The sequence below is a fragment of the Mustela nivalis genome (genome assembly GCF_964662115.1).
Source record: "Mustela nivalis genome assembly, chromosome: 8".
NCBI classification, from domain to species: Eukaryota; Metazoa; Chordata; class Mammalia; order Carnivora; family Mustelidae; genus Mustela; species Mustela nivalis.
Window position 1 is genome coordinate 100,912,379 of NC_139027.1, and position 17,474 is coordinate 100,929,852.

Here is a 17,474-nt window from a genome sequence, read left to right on the forward strand (position 1 = left end):
ATTGAAGCGGGACTTGTCCTCGATGGGGTCAGGCAGGCCTTTCACCTCTTGCCTGATTGATTCTTTCATAGACACACCCCAAAATACAAGTTAACTACTTTACCTGCTGTCCAACTAGGAAAAAAAAAAAAAATCTTTCCCAGGACTGCAGGACAGGCACAATGACTACCATGGACTTAACAGGTAGTACTGAGTGAGTCCAATATGGACTCTCTCAGGAATTTCCAATATGGACTCTCTCAGGAATTTTCAAAGGCAATTTTGACCATACTTGATATTCTCCTTTTGCTTTGGCTATAAAATCCAACTGCTACATTAGATTCAAGCCCACTGCCCTTCCTGAGCGTCAAGATGATAGTTACAGACTAGCCAGTAGTTAGGATGATGTAGGCAGAGCCTTGGATAAAGGAGTGGGGTAGGCTCATTCCTTCTACCAGGATGAAATAAGTGTATCTTCATAAGACAGGATCAAGGAACTGGAGACGAGTCAGGAGTCTGGTGGGTTTAGTGCCCGGTCTACAGGGGACATGGAGAGCTCCTCTTCTGGCTCATGTGGGTGGACGCTGTACAGGTTTGATTCCAACTTGGGGAAATGGATCAAGAACAGAGACAGCTAAGTCCACATCACAGAACTAGGAGGACGGAGAATGGAGACCATCTGTGTCAACACAGCTATTTCTTCCAGGATATTCTTGCCCAGGATGTTAAGGCTTTAAACCAATAAATCACTTCGCTGTTTGCTGCAGGAAATTCCTACAAAACAATTGGTCCTGGCAAACAGTTTGTTCACCTGGGAAAAGCTTGCTTATCAAACAATAGTTAACTTGCCAAGATTCTTTTCAAGACCATCGTCTTGCTGAATCCCCCAATCCTGAACTATGATGTCACATACTCTGCTGAAACCCGAGCATATCTCTGCCTTGAAAAATGCAGCTCCAAGGGCACACACGCAGACCTATGAACACTATTAAAGATACCTCCTGCTGTCCCACTTGCACACCAGTGGAACTGTGCCCTGATGATGTCTGTCCTTACTGTCTTCAGCTTAATGAATTTAGCTTTGCTGTATCAACAGGCTCTGGAGTCCAAAATTGATACAATAAATCAGGTTTAGCCTTTTGCAAGTGGGAAGCATATGCATGCAAGTTAATACATACTTACAACCCATCAGGATGGGATAATAAATAACCATTGTCAGTTTTCCTCGTAATTAAGAAACCCCTATATCATTCTTCCTTTGAGGAAAAAGATCTGGTGTTTGAACACCTGCCTGTGACAGATTTCAAATGCACATTTTACCTCCGTTTTTCTACTCGTTTACATGAATCTGTGTTTTCCAAGTTTTCTACAGCGAGTGGGCGTTATTCTGAGGGTGAGTGAAAGGATACAAAGTAAAAGCTATAAAGAGGAAATGAATCCCCAAGAGCGAATTTGAAATGACCACCAAGACTTAATTGACAACATACACACACACAGCCCATTAAACTCCCATTTAGAATCTTGTCTCACTCATTAAGCTAGCAAGGTAATTTTAACCCATTAATATCAATATCCAAATAGGAAGGTGGTACCGTTTTAATCATGCTGCTTTGTTTGGGTCTCTCTTGCCTGATCACAAAGGGCTTCTAGATATTTGATAAAATACACCAGCAAATAACATTTAACCAGTCTAGGGTGAGACCTCAGAATCTATTCGTTGTTGCTGCTTTTTAATGAGGACTTAAGGGACTCATACAATCAAGCAAAGTGTGAAACACACTTGCCTACAGCATCAACTTGCTGGAATGCAAATTCCAGCTTCAATCATAAAACCATCCAGCTGCAGGAGAACAGCTGAGCAGTGGATAAACAAAGATTGCCTCAACTGTTTTACACAGGGTGGCATCTCCGCAGCTCCTGGGTCCTGGCCCTGACTTGGAAGCCCTAAGTCACCCAAACTCCAAGCTACTGTAAACCGGGTAACAGCTTGCAGCTGGGTTCAGGCGAGCTGCCCCACCTCCCCCACCCCTACCAGAGCTGGCTCACAGCAGCCTTCCCTCCGCAGCTCCCCACGCAGCCTGGGCAAAGCGAGAGAGCCTGCCCATTAGCAATCCCAATCAAGGCTTCCTTTTACCTTAAAGAAACTTCCTCGCTTGTCCAGACTGCGGGCACCCATGGTCCAAGCTGACATCTCCCCCAGCGACATTCTACTGCACGCCCGGGACTCCTGAAGGTAGAGACATTTTTAATGGTTAGTCCAGCCTGTAGGAAATTCCTCTCTAAGCCACAGAACACTCACAACAACGGTCCTGCCAAGATCTTTTTCCGTCAACAACACAGTGCCATTTATTTCCCACCAAAGCCCTTCCATCCTCTTTCGGGCTGATTTCCTGCCCCAGACAGCACAGTTCCTAGTCTGTGCCCCACCTCACTGCCCCACCTCCCCGCTCCTCCAGCTGACGCAGAAGGTCTCTGGCACCACGGAAAGTATAATGATTGCTTTGTGTGTTTGCTTGACCTCACGCTGGAGTCCTAAAGGGACCGATATTAGATGTCACCGTAATCTGCTCTGAAGCTTATGGACTTAATGTGGCTGAACACAGACGGACAGCATAAGAATGAGGCCCCTGCACGTCCCAGGAAATCCTGCTGGAATGGGATGAGGTCATCATCAGCTCTGCGAGCCCTCTCCCCCAGGCAAGGTCAACACAAGGGCACTGGGAATAAATCCCTTTATTTTCTCCTTACAAATCAAAGATGGGGATGAAATCCCATGTCCCTGTTTACAGAGATTAGTTTGTATAAGAAACAGCCTGGAAACAGCTCCATGATAATAACCCAAGGGGAGGGGGGCAGGGCACTCTGGAATGTAGAGAAAAATTTAAAGGCATGATATGATTCTGAATCATAACTGTGGCCATTTCAGCTTGGAATTTCCCTCCCTTGAGCATCAAAACCCAATAAGCCTCCTTGTCAGCTACAAAGCCCAAGTGTCCACTTCTAAGTAAAATACATGCACACCCAAGCAGCTGGCCTCATCCCAGTCAACAGGCATCAAATACCTTGGGGCGCATCCCCAAACCTTCCTCAACCAAGGAGGCTGGACCAAGAGCAAATATAAAACTGTTCTCCTGCTCACCATAACCTGGCCCAAGATAAAGCTCATCCTGACCATGACCAACACAGTCCGTGTAAGGACAATAAAATGAAAACATGTCACATCACATTAAGGCATATTAAAAGGGGTTCAACTGTGGGGGTGGAGTGGGGAGACACAGACAGAAGCCAAGGTCACTGCTGCTAGTTTGCTAAAGCTGTTTCATTATTAGCAAGGGAACAGAGAGCCAGCAGCTCCAAAGGGACTTTCCTAACAAGTGGAAAAGCTTAATTACTTAGCAGAGAACTACATGCATATTAGCAAGTAATGCTCTTGGGAAAGGGGCTCATTTTGGCCCCAAGATTAGCCTCAGTGTTCATATTCATAGTGGGCTCCATTGATCTGCAGAATCCCATCTAGGAAGACAGTAACGCAGGGCACACCCATCCCTCTTTCCAGAACCTTCACCTATTTTAGCCCTTTCTCCACGTCTCGGTCACTTTAAAGGTTTGGAGATGCCTTCCCTGTGTTTCTTTCCACTTGTAATCCTGCTGGGATGAAGGCCAAGACTCCAAAACCTCCTGAGAAGACTGGTGAGCTTTCCTTTGCAATTCTGCTGACTCCAAAGCTTCAGGTTCTCGGACTCAGCAGCTGAATGGTGCCCCAGCTCCAAGGCCTTTGAAGTTCATCACTTATTAGCAAAATCCACAGACTGGAGCAACTCCAGAATGAAAACACAGTGCTGTGTTCAGAACCAAGAGGGGAATGGGAGCCACACTGTAACCCCAGGGAGTAAATGATTAACTGTTTCGATGCAAAAGAAACACACATTAAAAAAAGAACATTTCTTGACACCAAGCCTAAAATTCTTTTCCTTTCAGACGTTTTCTCAGCGAGGGATTTGACATCGTACAGCAGTTAAGGAGCTGGCAGGCGAGAGCCAAGACTTCATTCCTCATCCAGACCTAAGTCTCTTTGTTCCGTTCAGAAGATTTCCACAGACAAACCCCTTCTGATGAGCCATGACAGGCAGGGAATTTTGCCTATAGCAATGGAGCGGTTTGGATTCCAGAAGTTTACCAGTTTAATTAGCTGCCTGAAAATCATATGCACGCACTTCAAATTCCAGCGGAGCGGTTATCTGTAAAATAGCCAGTTTCGATTCTGTGCATGTGGGGCAGAGGACCTATCCCATTTCTCCAAGAAAATGCAGGTCGCCTCCCCCCTTCTTCAAAAGGCTGCTCCAGGAGGGAGATGACAGCAGGTGACAGGAGCAGGTGGCCAAGTGCAAGAGCGGGTCCTTCCCATTGAATAAAATCCAAGTGGACTGCACATCATTGAGTATCCTCATTGAAAAAAAAAATTCAGCTCTTAAGGATCCCAAAGAAGTTCTGGCTTAAGGTCCTTCCTGTTGTAGCAACAGTTTCCTTCCCAAACCATAACCTCTAACACCTTAACTCAATATGGACAGAAATTTAATCTAACTTAAAAGCATAGCTTCTTTCCATTCATGGTTCCCCACTCTCCCTTACCCTGAGGGGTTACACCAGGGTTCGGTCCTAAAACTACCCCAGTAACAGGCTAGACAAAAAAGGTGCAGTAGTTGGAGAGGTTGTTAAATTTCTCCAGATTTATATATTGGGAGCTTGCTCCTTTCCTGGATTCCCTGAAGGGTAAACTGGATACTTGAAAAACGAGCCCATCACATCCATCCAGTAGATCTTTCCAGATGCTAGTTAAAAGCTAGCAAAATAATTTTAAAAAATAAATAATAAATAATAGTGAGAGAAGGGGGGAAAAAAAAGCCCTAATGGGACACTGCAAACATTTTGGAGCTGCCAAGCCTTTTCAATAACACCACTGAAGGAATGTAAACGAAGCGGGTTGCTCCAGTCAGCTGAAGGACAAAGGCAGGAAGTGAATATTTCTCCCTCCAGAAACACCAGCCTCTGCCACTTGAAAGTAAACCTAGCTGTGGCTTTTCTTCATGTGGCCCCAAGAACCACTGCTGAGGTGAAGATTGGTCCTGAATTCTCAGCGTGGAGGATGCACTGAGTGGTCTGGCAGGGCTCGGGGGCTGGCTGTCCAGCACCTTCCACTGGGAACCGATGAGGACAGGCATGGAGGCACCACCGCCTGGACCCTGGCTGCAGGCTGGGTACAGGCAAAGGGACACTGAGTGCCTAGCTTCCAGTTCACTGATCAGCGGGGCTGGGTATAGTCACTGGCACTCTTGCCGCTTTTGCTCTCCTTGGCCACAGGCTAGATCTTGGCAAGACAGGAGGGTCCGTGGTGTAGCTTCTTTGCCCCCCTGCCCTCCACCTCCCCACCTCCATTAATTTCATCAAACTACCCTTCCTACTTATTTGCCTCAAGTCACAAGTGCAGACCCACAGGAGAAGCAGAGGAACACTTAAACTGGCATCTGCTACTCACAAGTCCAATTTATAAGAAACTTCGCCTCTTCAGGGCATGGGTTCTCAAAGCCGAGCTGCTGGGACAGCTGGGTACAGAAGTCTTCCCTAATCACTACCTTTCTTCTTCTCCTTCCTCGCAGCTGAATGAGACGCAGCAAACTGGACTTCAGCTCTTAGTAAACAAGCTCTTATTATAATTATTTTATAGCTGAACTGACCGAAGAAGGAGAGAGTGACTCACCCCTGGGAATCTGTCAGGTCAAGGCCAATCCCAAGAAATGCACATTACCTTTTTCCCGGTTCCTTAAGTGCCTCTGAGGATGGCAGGTCTGTCTTTTTGAATGCTTTTCATCGTTACTAAGAGGTAAAAGCCCAGTGGCGTGGCTCTGTGTTGGCATCCAGGGAAGGGCTCTGATTATTTCCATAATTATCTATTACCAGGGATTTTACAGGCTGGACAGAAAAACTATAGTCCAGGCTCTGGGTTGACAATTCAAATTACATAATTTTTTCCCCCAAATTACGTGAACTTTTTAAAAAAATGTTTTTCTTTAAGCATTTTATATCACTGTCCAGCACTGATTTTCCCTCAGTTGTAGTCAAACATTTTTTTTAAGAAGTTTCAGGATTATGAATTGTTTTTATTGCAAAGAGAAACTAATTTGTGGGAAGAAATCAGAAGCAAAAACTGTACTCCCAGTTCTCTTACTAATAACTATTTTTATTCTTTATTTCATTTTTTTAAGATTTATTCATTTATTTGAGAGTGAGAGAGAGCAAGCAAGCATGTGCACAAGTGTGGGGCAGGGGTAGGGCAGAGGGAGAGGGACAGAGAGAATCTCCAGCACACTCTCCTCTAAGCGCAGAACTCAGTCTCAGGACCCTGAGATCAAGACCTGAGCCAAAACCAAGAGTTGGATGCTTCACCAAATGAGCCACCCAGGTGCCCCTTATAACTGTGTTTTTAAATAGAATTGGGAACAATGTTCAACACCTCAATTTTCCTAAAATTAATGAAAGATCATAAATTTTTTTTTTTTTTAAAGAAAGGTACATTTCTAAGACTGGCCCAACAATGGGGCTAATTATGCCACCAGATATCTACCCCCTCCATCCTTGGAAAACGGGTGCCTCATAGAGACCCTCACCATATCCATGCTGCATTAGCTTTGCTAGTGCCCACGTGGCCAAGGTGTGGACACTTCCACCAATGGCAATCCATGCCACCTTGGGCAACAGATGGGCAGCTCAACTGGCAAGAAATTCCGCTTTTCTTGGATGGGAAACTGCCTCTCTCACTTCCCACCTGATAAATGCCCTCATTTTATCCCTTGGACCATTCAAGAATCAGCTTCCTGCTTTACCCTTTTCTGGATTCCTGAAGACATCCCTATTCCTCATTTGAGTGACTTCTTCTCTTGAGCATGGCTCCAGACTCAAGGCTGGTACACTCTGCCCAGCTGGAACAAGGCTGAGAAGGGAGAGGGGGTGCCTACTGCCCCAGGCTGCTCTCTTGCAGCATTTCAAAAGTATGTGACTTTTCAACGTCCTCATATAAAAAGTTCCACGTGGTAAATGTTACACACTTTGCACATTTGTACAGTGACTTCTTAGATACAATAAGGAAGCCTCATAAGCCACATTGGCTCTTAACCCAAAGGAGGCCATGGACAGGGAGCCACACACCCCAGGTCTTCCTCAAGTTTTACCTGCCAACAACCTCAAGAGCACCTGAGTTTAGAACTTTGTTTTCTAAGGCTCTCAGGCCATGATGGTAAAAAGTATATGGGGGTTAAATTTGTGTAGGCTATTATTTTAATTTTATTTTTAAAGATTTTATATATTAATTTGACAGAGAGTATAAGTTGGGGGAGCAGCAGGGAGAGGAAGAAGCAAGGTCTCCACTGAGCAGGAGCCTGATGTGGGACTTGATCCTGGCTGGCACCAAAGGCAGACACTTAACCAACTGAGCCACCTATGCACCCCAAGTGGTTAATTTTAATTGGAGGTTTATAATGTAGCAGCCCTTAAATTGGGTCTACACTGCAGATATAACAGATCAAGTTATATTTTTTTAAAAGATTTTATTTATTCATTTGAGACAGAGATACACAAAGAGAGAGAACATGAGCAGGGAGAGGGGCGGAGGGAGAGGGAGAAGCAGACTCCCTGCTGTGCTGGGAGCCAGAGCATGATGTGGGGCTTGATCCCCAAACCTGGAGATCATGACCTGAGCTGAGGGCAGATGCTTAACCATCTGAGCCACCCAGGCTTCCCAAGAAATACATTAAAAAAAAAAAAAAAGTTTGAATTGCTGGTCTCCAGAGACCCTGAGTCAACAATTCATGTCTAAGAAATTCATCGAAGGTACTTTCAAGAAACACTAAGTTGGGGAGGGGAAGTGATATGGGGAAGAGCAGCCAATACAAAGTGCAAGACCAAGCACGTTGCCACTGGGCCACTGGACTTCAACCCTTCTGGGGAACTCTGAAAGTCATGTAGACCATGCCTCAGAGTAGTCTCAACTGAGGGACAAGAGAGCTGAGGAAATGTCCAACTGTACCCAGTCACTAGTTGAAAGCTGCCCCCAGGAAGCCTTAATTCACCAGCATTTCCACCATGCCCCTAGTGTGGGTTGAATGGGCTCTAGTGGCCGAAGAGAACCCTCAGGCAAAGTTGGCAATTGGAAATCAGGTCAGTGTGCATGGAAATTTAAGTACTCAAGGGATACAGGAAGGGCTTGGCGGGGGCTGCTACAACAGGCCACTTTTAAAAAATCAGGACATTCTGCATAAAATGTAGATATTTACCTTCTCTGATCACACTGAACTATCTTGATCACATCTTGATCACATCTTGATCACTTGATCACATCTTGGCCACAACTGAATAACTCAGTCTTCTCTTTAGATGGGATATAAGCTCTTCCAATTCTCGGGTGCTGATGGGTCTGCTCCCCTCACTCAGATGCCCTGTCTGACCCACCCACACCTCTTGTAGAGCAGCTGCCCTGCCATGTGGTGCCTGATAAGCAAAGTGAGTGATTCTGCCCACCCCAACCCCTCAGCTGATAGGACCAGTCATGTTACAACTGACCCAGGCTAAAGTATATCATTGGCTGTTCTCTGATGAAGTAGAATCTTCCTTTCAAGATTCACAGGGAATCACAGGGTAGATGGTTATACCTGAACATTGGATTTGGAGCCATATGCCAGTTCAATTTATGGGAAGCATATATCCTGAGAGAGCAGATACAAGGGGCTACCGTATACATAGTGGGCCAGGAAGGGAGAATGTACGTGTGCAACTGAGTCTTCACCTCAGGCCATTGACCTTATAGTTCCCACCAGGCCTGGCAGTGCCAAGGTTCAATTAATCTTGTACCTTGCCAATAAATGTTCCTTTTTTTAAAACAGTTTGGGTGGATTTATATTCCATTCCATCAAATATGTGTTGACCAGAATAGCTTCAGAAGGATAACCTTGAGTTCTCAGAAGCAGGTATAACTTCAAAATGTTTTTCATCATCTTATCACATATTTAATTCAAACATCTTGGTATAAGGTAAAGCACACACTGATAAAGAAAAATTCCCATCAAACCAGAGCAGAACTTGCTGGTGTTGCCTTTGGTGGGGATATTTCAGATGAACACAGGATAGGGAAGCCTTTGAACCATCTAAGGGAAGATGCTACAATTTGGGGGTGAAAAGAACAAACAGAAGACACATTTCTAATTCTTATATCAATACCCCAAACCCCTTGGTCAGCTTCTTACACAGTGCAGTTAAACTGTTTAAAGCTTTCTTCAGTTCTGTTTAATTAATTAATTAATTAAAAGATTTTATTTATTTATTTGACAGACAGAGATCACAAGTAGGCAGAGAGGCAGGCAGAGAGAGAGAGAGAGGAGGAAGCAGGTTCCCTGCAGAGCAGAGAGCCCAATGTGGGGCTCGATCCCAGGACCCTGGGATCATGACCTGAGCCGAAAGCCGAGGCTTTAACCCACTGAGCCACCCAGGCGCCCCAGTTCTTTTTAATTTAATTTAATTGTACCTTTCTTCTTTTCTGATATAAGAATTTAAAACTAGTAAGTATTCTGTTTCATTTGCTGTGTATTTACCTCTCCCCTTTATTTTTATTTTTATCTCTCTATCTACCTATTCATTTATCTTTGGGGGTGGGGCAGAGGGAGAGAGAATCTCAAGCTGGCTCCACGCCCAGGGCAGAACCAGACGCAAGGTCCCATGACCCTGAGATCATAACCTGAGCTGAAATCAAGAGTCAGACGCTTAACTGACTGAGCCATCCAGGCACCCTTACCTCTCTTTTAAAAATTTAAGTTCCTGAATTGAATGAAATGGAATGGATTCAGCTTTTCTAATTATGACACAGAGTTGTGGACTGTTGTAAAGATTTTTTTTTTAATTAATATTTTTTAAAAATTTATTTGAAAGACAGAGATCACAAGTAGGCAGAAAGGCAGGCAGAGAGAGAGGAGGAAGCAGGCTCCCTGCTGAGCAGAGAGCCCGACGTGGGGCTCGATCTCAGGACCCTGAGATCATGACCCGAGCTGAAGGCAGAGGCTTTAACCCACTGAGCCACCCAGACACCCCTGTTGTAAAGAGGTTTTTTAACCTGTTATTTTAATATGGTCTTTGTGTCATCAAGGAAATTTTAACCCAGTGCTTAACGAGCACAAATATTCCCATTGGGATTTTACCAATATTGATCACTTTCATGGAGAAAATATTTTCTGAAGCACACTCCATTAAGTCAGTTCTTTTTAATTTTGTAACTTTCTTCTTTTCTGATATAAGAATTTAAAACTAGTAAGTATTCTGTTTCATTCCAAAGATTTATAATCTTAGTTTTTATGCACAGATCTATGATCCACCTCAAATTTTTGCGTATGGTGTGAGGTTGGGGTTTGGGAATCTTTACTTTTCCAAATGGATATCCATTTAATTTTAATTTTAAGGAAAATAGTTTTTAGGGATGAATGCTGTTCTTTGTAAACTTTACATCGAAGATATGATTGATTGAACAGAATTTTGTCTTCATGAAACTCTACTGCTTAATGTCTCTGCCCCATAAGCTGGTGGTAATTGTTTTCATTATTTCTATCAAGTTCCAATTTTCCTGGGTTAAATTTTGAGTATATGCTTTGCAAAATTATTCAATTTATGAGTCTGCATATTTTTAGAAAATAACAAATACAACCTGCATAGTTTGAACTCTTGTAATGTTTTCTCCTACCACTGTATTATCTCTCAGACCAAGGTTTATTTCCTTTTCAAAAACTCCACACAAATGTAACTAATCAGTCAGGTTTACATCTATCACAGTGATGTTCAGGTCAGGTCACCTATTTCATTATGAATTGGCCACCGTACTGCATACTTTGTATTTCTCAGATAATCAGAGAGAAAAGTAGAAGCAATTCTCCTCAGAACTCGTGGAATACTCTGTTGCCCAGCAATAGACTACTGTAATTCCAAACTCAATCTTCTTTAATCTTTTAATTTGTTTTGTTTATGAACAGCCTCTGCCATTAGCAGACAAAAAATAAAGAACAGACACACAGTCTAAAGGATTACGTAAAAATGTCTTCTTTAAGAAAGTAGGTCTCATGTTGTGTTCTTGCCACAATAAAATAAAATAATCCTAGATTAAAATGGCATGACAACCACCTCTAAAAGACAAAAAGGACATCATCCCTATAGGTTAAACCAGCCCCTGGGTCACATATTGCTTAGATTTCATGGACTGATTTGCTTCTTTTTTTTCATTCATTTGGATCGTGTACATATCGATGTCTTTCCAACTTTCCACTTCACCATTAGGATACCTACCTGCCCCTCTAATCAGGGGATATGCTGGAAAATCCTTAACAACTGATTTCTGGGTAATAAAAGCCCCCAGTTTTAGCATTTTCCTATTTTGTGGGGCTAAACCCTCTCATCATGGCCAATTTCAAGCTACCAACAGGCCATCAACAAACTTGAAACATTCATGAAAATCTAACAATCAGCTCTATTGAGCAGGGACAAGTGACTCCTTCACTCATTCTAAACCCCAAGGTTTCTGAAGAGGTGGTTTTTATTTGATTCTTTGTATACCGAGGTAATAAAAGAAAGCAAAGCAAGAAACTAGATTTCTAGATCGAAATGAACCACATTATTTTTCCTGATAAGACCTACAATATGTCCGGCTATCATCTCAACCAAGCTGAGTGATCCCATCAGGAAAACCTGAAGGAAGCCATATGTTTAGTCTGTTATTTTAAGGTTAGTAGGTTCTGTTTCTTTACAGGTTGAAGAAGAGGGGAAGAAAAGATCTTCCTTTAGCCACTCAGACATTGGGGATTCCATTTGCCTTATTCAGGGTAGTATCTCTAATACCTGACACAGTGCCTGGCATATATATATATAGTCAAGAAATGTTTCTTGGTTAAGTAAATGCATGAGATCTTACAAAGACATCATCGAGGCTGAAAGGAAGGGTATTTAAGGAATGGTTCCATCAAGAGCATAAGAGAATAAGAAGAACCAAAGCTTCAAGAATGACAAGATAAGCTCAAATACAGCACTGTCAAACCATATAACATGCTGGAAAAATCCTTCTTTATACTACTTTGAAACACAGGAAGTTGGTGTAGGCAATCCACATGTTCTGTCTGTTGCTGGATTTTTCCTACAGAGTCTGTGATCTGGAGGCTTTCCCCTTCTATCACATACAGACCCACTTTGTTCTCTGCAATTCCCTACCCAATCATGTTCCTTGGCTTTCTGACTTTTTGCACAAATCAGAATTCTAGAGTGCCCAGGTTGTGTCCATACCACTGCATCTTCATTGGAAACCACAAAGCAAACAAAAAATCCACCAGAGCAGATGCAAAACTCCCAAGGAAATATAACTGGCTGAGCAAATAGACTTCTCTGTGTGTTTCTGCATGTACCTTCACCCATGTGTTATGGGGATTAGAGGCTTAAAATTCCCATCTTTGCTCTTAAGTGGGGTGGAGAATACATAAGCCTCCTCTGAAGAATGCCCTCCTTCCGAGTCTGCAGATTCCATGTGGGATGGTCAGCAGAAGCACAACATCCAATACCAAAACAACAAAATACCACGATACCCTCTATCCATAGTAAATGCTCTACTGCCATCTTTTAATACCACATCACAGCCAGAATCCAGAAATTATCAAAGATAATGCATAAAGAAACAGCTGCTCTTCAAAACAATTAATATTTTATGTGTTTACAAAACAGTCATGGAAACTCACATCAGCTCTCGTGGTAAGGCTCTCATTGTTATCTGCTGCCATCACCAAGGAGGTGGTTTTGTGTCTAGAATTGTGCCAAAAAAAAAAAAAAAAAAAAAAAAGAATTGTGCCCTGGCAGTTTAGGCATGTTTTAGTCTCTCTTGGCTGACCAATGGCATTCATGTCTTTTGCTGAGAGACACAAGTACATACGACTGGGGCATTTCACAAATCCAATCTCATTTTACTACCAAACTACCAAGTAGTTTCTGCTAGGCTCTGAATGTTCTCGTTCTCTCTCTCTCTCTTTTTAAAATAGATTTTATTTATTTATTTGACAGACAGAGATCACAAGTAGGCAGAGAGGTAGGCAGAGAGAGGGGGGGGGGGGAGCAGGCTCCCACTGAGCAGAGGGCCTGATGCGGGGCTCAATCCCAGGACTCTGAGATCATGACCTGAGCCAAAGGCAGAGGCTTAACCCACTGAGCCACCCAGGCACCCCTGAATGTTCTCTTTGAAGCACAGCGTTTTCCTTGCTAAGGTTTACCCAAACCCTGTCTTTTTGTGCAGGTGTCTGACCCAGGATAATGGCAGTCATGGTTATTATGGAGGTCAAGGGGTGGGGAAGCTGCTGGATCACCCCTTTTCCATCGGGAGTATTTGAAGGTGAGCACAAACTCACACTTGAGGGAGACTGCTTTGGGCTATCATGATGATGTTTTTCCAGAAGTCTGACTACTTCTAGAAAAAGAAGAGCTGCGTCAAACAAGCCCATGGATGGTGGAGGCACTGAGCCATTGCCCTTGTCTGGGCTCTCATGCCTCCCAAGGGGATGCTAGGTGGACAAGAATAGTTGCAGGGCCTGGGGCAAGAAGACAAATAGAGGCTCACATACTTTATGTCAGAATTTTTTAAAAGTTATAACTCAAAACCACAAACTGTTCACTAAAATGCTTTCTATTCTCCTACCAAGACATGTACCTTTATCAGGACTTGGAAGGTCAGGCTTCACTTTAAAATTTTCAGAATCTTCAGAGTTCAATGCTAAATGTGGGGACATGGGGACAATCCTGAACTTATCCCATGGCTTGTCACCCTTTTCTTCAGACTAAAGAAAAGTGGACACCCAGCCTTCCTGTCCATCTTGAAGCCCCTCCCCCAAACTTCCAGCCTGTCCCGGCTGTGCGACCAGGCTTGGGGCATGCAGGCAGGGATTCCGGAGCGTCATGCACCTGCAACAAGAAGGGCAGGGAAATGTGGCTCCAGGCTGGCAGAAGCCTTGATGCTGTGGACTTCCCCACCCACGGGGCCTGATGAAGCCAGAGTGAAATGAAGTGCCCAGCTCAGGACAGAGGCCTTCCTTGCCCAGGTCTCAGGGCAGGTTGGATCATGTTAGGGCCCATGAGAGAAAAGACACAGGTTCCACTATAGGTTGGGTCTTCCCCTAATCTTACCAATCATGATTTGCAGAAGTGTAAGGTTCAGTCCCAAATGGCTCTAGTTACAACCTGGTGGCACTTGCATTCAATGGCCCTAAGGCTTCCTAACTTCTCTCTACCTCTTAATTCCACTTTAAGAGATCATGCTGTCTCCTTAAAAGCATCCTATCTATTATACTCCTTCCTCCACCTTCTCTCCCCTTTGACTCTTCTAGAACGCTACAGCTCCTCACTATGGGTCTACCATCTTGGAGTCCTCCTCCAATTCTGCCTCAGTCCCAAACTAGTGGCCTTTCCCCTGCCAGCATCATCATCTTGGAGGTCAAAACACAGTCAGTAAGCACTGAAAAATACTTCAGCCCCATGTCTGAAATCAAGCCCCCAAATGCACACTTGTTTTGGGTCTGGGGATACATTATAACCTTCGACAGTCAGCTTCTACTGACCTTGAATTACTGCAGATAAGAGGAAACTGGATAATATGCCAGAGAATCACCCCAAAGCTGATTATCTTGGCAAAACAAGACCTCCCTCTCTTTGGGTGACTATAATAGGTCTCCAGCCAAAAGGAAGATTAGAGGTTGGTTAATGCTTCTATCTCCCTGAAGACCTTACCCTCATGCTCTTCTTTAAAAGGCTGAAAGTGTTTTTGTGAAGGGCAGGAAAGGTAGTTTGCTTCAATGCTGGGCCAACTATCCCCACTCACAGTCTCCACTGGCCTCAGCCAAATGGTGGGGACCGGATATAACAGAGCTAACACCCATGCTTGTGGGAACAGTGACCCAGTGGCCCACAGCACTTTGATTTACAAAGGGCTTTTACCCATATATCTCCATTTCCTGCCTCTTATGACATCTCACGTTACATGGCACTTCTGTGTACAAACATGAGGCTCCCCGCTGGCCGGAAGCTTCTATTTTAACCAAACGCTTTCTTTTCTCAGTTAGGCCTTGAGTGTTTTCTTTTTCCCACTCCCTGTTTCTGATTATTTTCTATCCCCTTTATTCGTTCATTGAAGTGTACAAAGAGAGCAGACAGAATCGTTCAGTTGGCAGACGTGTGCTTTATTTCTAGATTGCAACTATGTATTTTGTCTGGTTCCAGTTTAGAAAAAAACAAAGTTAAACAAAACCCAGTCTTGGCCGAGTCCCCCTCCCGCTTTCCTACCTGCTTTTCTGAACTCAAAAATACCTGTCTACAAAAAAGCATGAAAAGTTTAAGCACTGGATTTCGGTTTCTGTCTCTGAAATACAGCTCTTAATGTTGAAGCTGACTTTCCGCTTAACATTCCGCTCCTCTCAAATCCCCGCGCCCTTCTGTTAATGAGGGAACCAGGCTTGAAACCTCGCTTGACTCTGCACATCAATCACGGCCCAGCTCTGCAGAGTCTTCTCCTTGAAACGGCTGTCATCTTCCTTCCCCTTCTCCGCAACCACTCAGACCTTGGGCTGCGGCAAACTTAATGGTTTCAGCAGCTCCCTAATGTCTGTGCACCCCCGCCGTCTGCGTCTGCTCCTTTCCATGCCACAGAACATTCCACACTAAAGGGACCGTCCTTTCCCAGCAACCTGCTTCCCAGTAAGGGCTCGCAAGCTAGTTTTTAGAACTGAATATCCATATTCCCTGGCTAGGAATCCAGGGTCCCCTTTTGATCTGTGTTCAGCCCAATTTTCTAATCTCAGCACTGACGTGTGTGTCATTTGACACTGTCCCCTCCAGAAGAGAGATCTCAGAGATCTCACACGAGTGGAGACAGGGAACATTCCTGACCAGCATCGGCCTATCCTGGTTGAGTATTTTCCCAGGTGACCTTTGCACATGGTCACTCCCAATCACACCGTTCCCCCTAGACCAAAGGAGTTGGCCTCAGCTGGCATCCCGGTAGAATACGATGCTGAAGCCACACCACATGTGGTGAAAAAACCATTTGCATTTGAATCCTTAGCTCAGGGTCTATTTCTGAGGGCACCCACCCCAAGATAACCACAGACAATTGTGGATGGATGCAAACGCAAATGTACAAAACACAGGTACTCGTGTGTGTGCGCGCGCGCGCACACACACACACACACACACACACACCGGCTTAATAACACAATTTAATAGCTACTTCCCTTCCCCTCACTCTGTCCCTACTTTTCTGCTGGAGTTCCCTGAGAGAGCCTCCCAGGAAATGGCCTATACCGAAATTCTTATTTTAGAGTCTGGTTCACTACTTCTCTTAGGGATCCTGCTCAGGTGGTACTGAATTTGCTATTAATGGAAACATCTTTGCCAATATGAAATCCAGGAAAAAATACGTACATGTATTTTGAATAAGGTTTGTGTGTTCCTGTAAATAATCACTATCCTTTGTGAGTATAACTAACAGTATCCAGTTAAGAGTAATGTAAAAAATGAAATTCTGATTTTCAAATTGTTGCAAATTTTCCACAATTAAAAGGCATGTTACAGGGGATGTGATTTGATCAAGCACATTTTTTTTTCCAAAATAAATTCAAAGACTTTGATTCATCCTCACAAAAAACTCATGCACTTCGGTCCAGCTCTGTTCCTACCTGACCCACAATCAAAGCTTTTAAGAAACTCCCCATTCTTCTCATCATAATCCATTGCTTGTTTCCCCATGGCCATCAGCAATTAATCCCACAATATAAATAGGCCCTTGAAAAAGTAAGGAGCTTTCATGTTTTAAGTAACAAAATCTGATTCAAATTGGCTTGAAAATGAACAGTAATTTCTCCCTACAGATGACTTGTTAAGAAATGACAGCAACTCTGCAGTGGAAAAACTCCATTAGACCTCGAACAGGTGATCAAAGTTAAGATCCCCAGTGAGCCAGGGTCCTCGGATTGAGCCCCACATCAGGCTCTCTGCTCAGCAGGGAGCTTGTTTCCCCCTCTCTCTCTGCCTGCCTCTCTGCCTACTTGTGATCTCTGTCTCTGTCAAATAAATAAATAAATCTTAAAAAAAAAAAATCCCCAGTGGGGGGGGGGGGACATATGCTACGTTCCTCCTAATGTGATGCGCCAAGAATATACCTTCAGTCAGAGTGCATTCCAACAGGGCATGTGGAACCTTGAATCCAATCACAAGGAAACAGTACAGACAACCCCAACGGCGGGACATTAAATAAACACCCAGATTCTACAGAAAGATCAATGTCATGAAAGACAAAGAAAGGCTGAAATATCATTCCAGATTAAAAATACCTGAACCTCTGAAAAACACGTGATCCTTGACTGGAGCGTGCGATAGACCATTGACAACAGTTAGAA

At 43.9% G+C, this 17,474-nt stretch overlaps 1 protein-coding gene across 13 annotated transcripts in view; it reads right to left on the reverse strand.

Moving 5' to 3' along the window:
* RIN2 (Ras and Rab interactor 2) overlaps positions 1-17,474 on the reverse strand; it is a 221,975-nt gene that overhangs the window by 108,503 nt on the left and 95,998 nt on the right. For 12 of the 13 annotated variants that reach the window (XM_082743157.1, XM_082743160.1, XM_082743156.1 and 9 more), the window contains one exon: positions 2,114-2,206. In XM_082743157.1, coding sequence (XP_082599283.1) covers positions 2,114-2,185 — 72 coding nt within the window. In that variant the 5' untranslated portion in view covers positions 2,186-2,206. Of the gene's footprint in view, positions 1-2,113; positions 2,207-3,544; positions 3,562-17,474 lie in introns of those variants that run through there. The other variant, XM_082743161.1, reaches the window with a different exon arrangement.